At 39.9% G+C, this 8,818-nt stretch overlaps 1 protein-coding gene across 1 annotated transcript in view; it reads right to left on the bottom strand.

Moving 5' to 3' along the window:
- Positions 1-227: 227 nt before the first annotated feature.
- LCK (LCK proto-oncogene, Src family tyrosine kinase) overlaps positions 228-8,818 on the bottom strand; it is a 38,813-nt gene continuing 30,222 nt past the window's right edge. Inside the window, exon 13 of the mRNA XM_051987842.1 lies at positions 228-5,764. Within this exon, the coding sequence (XP_051843802.1) occupies positions 5,562-5,764 (203 nt within the window). The 3' untranslated portion in view covers positions 228-5,561. The remainder of the gene's footprint in view (positions 5,765-8,818) is intronic.

Below are 8,818 nucleotides of genomic sequence, written 5' to 3'. Positions count from 1 at the left end.
TTCTACTAAAGTTCCTTCCATTCCCTTCCTAAAAAGAGCAAATAATATTTAAGGGGGGAAAAAAAAAGGAAAAAGAGATGAGGAAATCAGCAAAACCTCTCAAAAACCCTATGCAAGGGGGAAAAAAATGAAAACATGTCATATTCAACACTGTGGTCTTTCTATCTCTCTGCAAAAGAGCAGTACAAAGGAGCAACGTCTTCACAACTTTTCTTTTAGAGGCACAATTTTTCTTTGTCATTCTGCTACAATTACTTTTAATTGTTTTGTGGTTATTTTTGTTTACATTGTTATAGTCGTTGTGTAAATTGTTTTTCTTGGCACTGCTTACTTCACACTATACCAGTCCATGTAAGTCTTTCAATGTTTCTCTGTATTCATCATAATTGGTCCTTTCTTAGAGCACAGGCATATTCCCTTACTTCCAAAGACCAGTTCTTTCACAACATGGGCTAATATGGACATGTTTTGCATGACTGTACATGTATAATAGATATCAAATTGCTTGCCTTCTCAAAGAGAAAAGAGGGGAAGGAGGGAGAGAATTTTGAATTCAAAATTTTAAAAATTAATGTTAAAAATTATATATATTTTTTATATAACAAAATTATTTTAAAGACCAATCAGCCATTCCTCAATGAATAGTCATCTACTTTGTTTTCTGTCCTTTACTGCCCTCAAATATATGCTACTGTAAGTATTTTGATGTATTCTGGGATTTTCTTGTCTATGATTTCCTTATGGCATTTCTTTTCTTGCTCTCTCTCTCTCCCCTTCTCTCTCTTGTTCTCTCTCTCTCTATAATACCCAGACCTATGGTTTCACTTAAGTAAAGAATACCCAGTAAAATAACACCTTCTACCAAATAATAATCAGAATAGAGAATTGCCTGGGAAAGGGAAATCTGGGAGGACAGGAAAAAGGTCTTTTTCAGGGAACATTAAAAAGTTAATTGAATAATTCAGCAATAGATTATAATATGAGGATCTAATTTCATTCATCATTAAGCACCTACTATGTGCAGTTGATGAAATCAGGCAAGAACCCTGCATTAAAATCCTGGCTATACTTAGCTGACTTGGCCAATTGATCTTGGGGAAGTTATTCCACCTGTCTAGTTTTCAGTTTCCTATCTGAAAAATGAGGGAGTTGGATAGATAATAACAATATTCACAATAATTTACATGTAGGGCTTTAAAACTTTTGAAGCATTTTACCAATTCAATCTCATTTGAGTCGCATAATGATACCATGAAAAAACCTTTGTTCTGTAAATCACAGAATCTAGGTTCAAATCCAAACTGTGTTACTTAAAATGGGAGTGATCTTGGGCAAATCTCTCATAATCACTTTAGATGTCAGTTTCCTCATCTGTAAAATGAGGTGTTTGGACCAAATCGTCTTGTAGGTCCCTTCTGGTGCTATTATCTCTATTTTGTAGATGAGGAAATTAAGACTCAGAAAGTAGGGAAAAAAGCAAAGATCAGAAGAATAAGCATTTTAAAATAATCTATGTACTAAACACTGTACAAATGTTATCCCATTTGATCCTCACTACAAGCATAGGAAGTAGGCATTATAATTATCTCAATTTTACAGTTAAGGAAATTGAGGCAGAGAGCAGGTAAGTGATTTATTAGCACAGAGTTAAACAACTAATAAGTGTCTGAGCTTATATTTGTCCTCAAGTCTTTCTTACTCCGGACTATAGCCACCTAGCAATCCAAACTTCCTAGCTCCCATCAACTCCCTGACTTGGTGCTGGAATTAGTGTGGCCACCCAACTGATTTTAATTCCCTCTATCTCAGAACTCTCAAATAATCTACTAACCTCACTTTTCCCATTAGCAGGGATTCCAGATATTTGCTGCCATAAGAAGCCCAACATTGGGAAGAAATTGCTTGGTGACATTTAAAATCTAAAGACTTTTTTTAAAAAATTTGTTCTTTTAAGGCACTTAGGTGGCACAGTGGATAGAGTGAAGTCAGGAAGATATAAATTCAAATCCCTCATTCACTTGCTTCTCTCAGCCTCTCTCAGTTTCCTCATCTGTAAAATCATCAAGATTGAATTAGACAATGCATGTTTATCATATTGCAAATCTTAAATCCACATGTATATGTTTATTATTATTATTATTATTGCTCCATGACTGGAAAGCACTGTGTAATTAAGCTATCATTATTATTCTAGGATGAGATCAGAGGTTCAGGATGGAAGATTTACTCTTACTCAGTAGGGGAACACCATTGTTCAAGGGACTCATCTGTAGTGGGGAAAGCGGGAACTCGGGAAGCTCTTGGCACTTCCTGGCCAGGTTCTGGCTCTCTCCTGCCAAGGGTTATGTGGATCTCTCAAAGCACAAATACCTTTTGTTGGAAGATGCATCGGCCGAATCTTCCTTAGCACTCTAAGCTCCCAAGTCACTTTCTCCTACCTTAGTCTGGGAGGGAATAACACAAGATTGTTGTTTGTCCTTTGTTCTTGCTAAAGATTGTGACTTCAGGGAGAGGATGCTGGGACAGGTATGTGAATTGGATTTAAGTGAGGGAGGGCTTAGCAAAGTCACCAACCTCTCTCCTCCAAAGCCATCTGGGTCCAGTGGCAAGTAATAGATCAGGACAATTGGAGATGGCCCTGGATGAAGTGAGATACTTTGGTAGCTATGATCTGACAGATCAAATTGAGGTTTGACTGAGGCAACTGAGCATTCAGTGATTAAGGATAGTTAAGAAAGAAATAAGACAAAGAATGATTTCTATTACCTGCTCACAAAACAAAAAAATCCATTCTGGGAAGGTCAGGTCCTTAGAATTTCTGGCCAAAATAGAAACAATTATTATTTCCATTCACTCTGAGTTAATCAGAGGCCAAACAATGACCAAGTGGGGCTTGGCCTGAGACTTATTGTTGGCCAATCAGTGACAGCCAGACTGATTTGAGTTTAAAGTATGGTCTTTTAACAAAATCTTGCTGGTAAACCCAAGATATCTTGGGGGGGTTTCAACAATCAAAAAAAAAAAATCATCCCTTTGGGCAAAGCACCTGAAAGTAATAAAGAGAGGAAGGAAGGGAGGAGAGCTATGACCATTATGGGTCGGAGTCTCCAAGGACCTTAGAAATCATCTAACCAATCCTCTATGGCCTGAAGATTAAGGGGCCATCTAGAACAAATTCCAGGTTTCTCATCACCATCACTACAATAACACCAAGAAGTATTTATCCATTACTCTTCTGATTGCTTCTCCCTTCCTCCCTCCACCCTCAATTGCCCTACCCATCTCCAGGACCACACCCCAGACCAGTATGTCTGGACAATTGACCAGTTTCAGTTGGTCCCCAGTGGGGCAGCTCTACTCACAGAAATTATAGTTTGTCCTTCATCCTTGAAGAAGACTGTGACATTGGGGAGATGATGCCATGACATGCAAATGAATTGGATTAAACTGAGGGAGGGCCATGCAAAGTCACCAACCTCTCTCCTCCAAAGCCATCTGGATCCAGTGGCAAGATATAGATCAGGACAATTGGAAATGACCCTGAATACAGTGGGATACTTTGGTCTTTAAAAGCTAAGGTCTTTGACAGGTTTCAGTTTGACTAAAGCAACTGCCCATTCAGTGACTGAGGCTAGTTAAGAAAAAAATGAAGTTTAAAAATGGCCTCTATTACCTAGTCACAAAATCCAAAAAATCCAGTCTGGGGGAGGAAACCCTCAGGGTTTCTGGCCAAAACAGAAATGATTACTATTTACAAGATTATGTTGGAGGGGAAGTGGGAAAACTGGGACACTAATAAATTGTTGATGGAGTTGTGAACTGATCAAACCATTGTGGAGAGCAATTTAGAATTCTGCCCAAAGGGCTATCAAACTGTGCATACCCTTTGATCCAGCAGTGTCTTTACTGGATCTGAATCCCAAAGAAATCATAAAAAAGGGAAAATAACCCACATATATAAAAATGGGGCAAGAAACTGGAAACTGAGTGGATGCCCATCAGTTAAAGAATGGCTGAATAAGTTACGATATATGAATGTTATAGAATATTATTGTTCTGCAAGAAATGATCAGCAGGATGATTTCAGAGAGATCTGGAGAGACTTACTGATGCTAAGTGAAGTGAGTAGAACCAAGAGAACATTGTACACAATGACAAGATTATATGATGATGAATTCTGATGGATTTGGCTCTTTGCAACAATGAGATGATTCAGGCCAGTTCCAATGGTCTTGTGATGGAGAGAGTCATCTGCAGCCATAAAGAAGGCTGTGGGGACTGAATGTAAATCACAACATAGTATTTTCACCTTTTCTGTTGTTTGCTTGTTTTTTTTTTTTTCTTTCTCACTTTTTTTTTCCTTTTTGATCTGATTCTTCTTGTACAGCATGATAAATGTGGAAATGTGTATAGAATTATACATGTTAACCTATAATGGATTACTTGGTGTCTAGGGGAGGGGGTGGGGAGAAAGGAGGGAGAAACATTTGGAACACAAGGTTTTGCAAGGGTGACTGTTGAAAACTATCTTTGCATATATTTTCAAAATAAAAAGCTATTATTAAAAAAAGATTATATCCATTTTAAAGATGAGAAAACTCAGTCTCAGAAAGAGGACTTGCCTAAAATTACATAGCCAATAAGTTTCTTAGTGTAGGGATGCATCCCCATAAACTCTAAGGATCCTATTTCCACCCTTTCCTCTATCCCAAACAACATTTTAATTATATCCAACTCTTTTTGACCCCATTTGTGGTTTTTTTTGGCAAAGAAAATAAAGTGGTTTGCATATCCTTCTTCAGCTCATCTTATAGATCAGGAAACTCAGACAAACTTGGCTAGGCTTACATAGCTAGTAAGTGTATCTATGGCTAGATTTAAACTCAGGTCTTCCTGGCTCCAGGCTGTTTTCTATCCACTATGCCACCTAACTGCCTCACTGTATCCTACTACTCTTTTCTGCACCTTTTTTCCTCACAGCGCAGGGAGGAGTGCAGCTGAGCCTACCTTGGAGAGGTGGAGGGGTGGTGCTGGGTTAGAAAGAGTCATTGTTCTTAGCTAATGTTTATAGTATGTTTTCTATGTGCAGGGCAGGGACTGAGAGAGACATGGTAAGGTAGAACAATCCCTATCCTCAAAAGATTGTTGAGAATGTGAATTTTGTGGGGGGAGACAATGAGTCAGTCTAGGTGAACACATAGACAAAAGAGTCAAAATGCTGAGGTAAAGTCCAGGATTCTCCTCTGACTCTGGGAAATCAGGAAGAAGAGTTGGGGAGGTCAGTCTGGGAGACAAAGTGTTGGGGGCAGAATATACAAAGGATGAGTCCAATCCCAAGTTTTCTCTTGTCTTCCTTCCCTGGCAGGTTAAGAAGAAACAAGCATGTTGACCAAACTATTGGAGCCCCATTCCTTCATCTTGACTGGAGAGGGTAACCTTAGGCAGGATGCTCTTTGGATGCTCTTTGTCTTCCCCCAGACTCATCCCTGTCTCAATCTGGGTGGGAATTTAAGAAGCAAAGGTAAAGTGGGGACCAAGGACTGGGACAGGAAGTAGGAAGGTCATGGCTGGGGCTGATACTGGCCCTCTGTAGCAGTGAAGAAGTCCTCCAAGACACTCCTCAGGTAGTCAAAAGTGGGCCGATCCTCAGGCCTCTCCTTCCAACACAGCATCATCAGTTTGTACAGCTCCTCTGGACAGTTGTCAGGTCTTACCATCCGATAGCCCTGCTCCAGGTTCTGAATCACCTCCGGGTTGGTCATTCCTAGTCATTTTGGGGAGGAAAGTAAGTGGTCAGGTCAGGTCTGGGGGCTATGTGGTAGGAAAGTATGAATGGGAGTTCAGGCGGTCAGAGTCTCCAAGGACCTTAGAAATCATCTAACCAATCCTTTATGGCCTGAAGATTAAGGGGCCATCTAGAACAAATTCCAGATTTCTCATCAGCACCCACTACAGTAACACCAAGAAGTACTTATCCATTATTCTTCTGATTGCTTCTCCCTTCCTTCCTCCACCCTCAATTCCTTACCCATCCCCAGGATCACACCCAGAATTGAAAGAGGACTTTGTTTCTCATATTCTGCTGGACTAAACTAAATAATGGGCTGGGCCTTAATTTCATTTAAAAGGGCTTTAAGTGGTTCTGGACTCATAAAGTATTTTCCTTCTGAACCTGCCCCCAAATTTATACTAGAAAAGGGTATGTCCATAGATGATGGGGTGGAGCTGGGATTCTGGCCTGGAAGTCAACTCAGAAACCTCCAGTGATGGATTATAGTCTGAGGAGCTACAGAATTCCAGCAGATGTGGGTTTAATTACTTTAGAATAAGGGAGATTTTAGTGTAGTTCTGGGAAAGGGGGCAGAGGGAAGAAAAGAGGCTAGAGAAAGACATGCTCAATTCTGGAGAGTGAATCTTGGATTTTGAGCTAGGTGGAGAGGCATGGGGAACAGCTCTTAGAGATCATCAAGTCAGGCCCACCTATTTTACAGGTAAGGAAACCAAAGCTCCTTCAAAGTGACTTGCCTAAGGATCCATGACTATCATATGTTTGAGGAAGAATTTCAGCTGAGATCTCCCTGGCCCCAAGTACCTATTTAATTTACTGTATCATCCAGCTGCCTCTCTAAAAGCAGAGATGAGGATTAGATGATCCCATAGAGAATAGAGGAGCTGCAATGCCCAGGACTGACTTCCCTAGAATTTTTCCCCAATTTGATTTCAGATTTCACTGGATTAGAAGGAGGAATAGCACCTACTCTGCATCAGAGTGAACCCCAAAGATGAAGGAAAGTCCCCCTTGTGATTGTTCCTCACCAATGTAACAGGGTTGGGGAAACCTGATTTCACCTTCTGATTAAAAATTTTAAGTGCACACACTCCTGGGGTTCCACTGGATGAAGGTAGTCCCTAGTGGACATAGTTGACAGTGACTACAATTCACAATGAAATTGAGTTTTTCCCAGTTTTTGTCCTAGCATTTGAAGGGAGTAGGGATATTTAGCCTGAAGAACATTCAGAGAAAGTATAATAAATGTCTTGAGGTATCTGAGGGGCCAAAGGCTTATCACAAGAAAGGGGAAGGGAATAAGAATTTTTATGGCACCTACTTGGTATTAGATACCATGCTAAGTGATTTACAAATATTTTCTTATTTGGTCCTCACAACAATAATCCTTCAAAACAAGTGCTGTTATTATTCCTATTTTACAGAAGAATTTCCTCTACTTTCTAAGGCAAAAAGAGGTTTAAATGAATTGTTCAGAGTCATTTAACTAGTAAGTATAAGAAGCTAAATTTGAACACCTTTCTTTCTGAGTCCAGGCTCTATCCCACTGAGCTACTACCTGCCTTGAAGAGGAAAGAGAAATTAGACTGTTCTATCTGGCCCCATTAAGACCTAAAGGAATTCATAGCATGCTCTATACATGTTTCCCATTAACTTCCCTGTAATCTATCGAGAGTAACCTCAGGCAGGTTATCTAGATGGCACTGTTAATCTTCCCAGTTGGAAAAAATCTCAAAGTAGTTTTAATTCTTTCTTTTCCTTCACCCTGTCCCCTTTGTGCAATCTGACAATATTTCTCAAATCTCTTTCTCAGTCTTGATTTTTCTCTCTGCTTTTCCAACCCAACCCTCTTCTTCCAGTAAAGGGGAGGGCTGTATCTTTCCTGACTAATCCCTTAATGCTTGCTTTTTCATTCATTCATTCTCTGTGATCCCTCAACTCTCTGGCTCTCAACCTCCCTTCATGAGACTCATAAATCTCAATATTCAGCCTTCATCTTTCTCTAGAACTGCTTGCTAGACTTTTCAGCTAGATGTATCACAGGCATCTTAAACTCAACATGTCCAAAATGGAATTCATTCATTCTCTTTCCCTGTTAAACCTATCCTGCCTCTGGAACTTCCCTCTCAATCAACAAGCATTTATTATGTGCTTACAGAATGCCAGACATTGTGCTAAGATCTGAGTATTCAACGATAAAAGTGTTTTTTTTTAATCCTCAAAAAACTTTCACTTGATCTTTTCATCCCCACTATGTCCATCTATCTCCACATTCCCAGTATTTCTTCTTTCCTTTATAGTTAAACTCAAAAAGGCATAGAGTAAGTCCCTCTAATGTCTTTCTTCTCTTAACTCCATACAATCCAGTTCCTGGTGTCATCATTTCACTGAAACATCTCTCTCCAAAGTTACTACTGATCTTTTCATGATTCTCTAATGTATCTAGGTAGCATCTAACCATACTATTGCTTCTTTGCCCTTGTTCTACTCGACCTCTCTGTAGCTTTCCACACTGCCAGTCACTCTCTTCTCCTTGAAACTCTTCTCTCTCTAGGTTTTCTGGACACCATGTTCTCCTGATTCCCTCCTGACCTATCTGACTGGTTCTCCTCTGTTAAAATCCTAGTGTTAACTCAATGGAATTGATAGAAACAGTACTTATGTGCTTGGGTTTATACCTTTGGAGTTCACATCTTTGGGAGAATTCACATATTAGAGGTCACACATTAGAGCTCACACGGTTAAGAGAGTTTACATATTGGCTCACACATTGGAGTTCACAAGTCGGGAGATATCCAAGTTTACACCTCCCACAATCCCACTCTCTCAGAGGAGGAGTCAACCTTTGGGTTCACACCTTTAAGAGATCATATATAAGAAGCTCTCAGTCTCAGTGAGGGTGAGTTGGAGATTGAGAAGCTAGGAATCGGAGTTGAGCTAGAGGCAGAAGCTGGAAGAGCTAAAAGACAAGCTACAAGAGCTCTTGGAACCAAGGAGGGAAATAGGCCTCTAAGAAAACTAACCATGCTA

This window comes from Antechinus flavipes, chromosome 3, assembly GCF_016432865.1.
Source record: "Antechinus flavipes isolate AdamAnt ecotype Samford, QLD, Australia chromosome 3, AdamAnt_v2, whole genome shotgun sequence".
NCBI lineage: Eukaryota > Metazoa > Chordata > Mammalia > Dasyuromorphia > Dasyuridae > Antechinus > Antechinus flavipes.
Note: the sequence above shows the minus strand (reverse complement) of the source record. Positions and strands in the feature narration are given on the sequence as shown.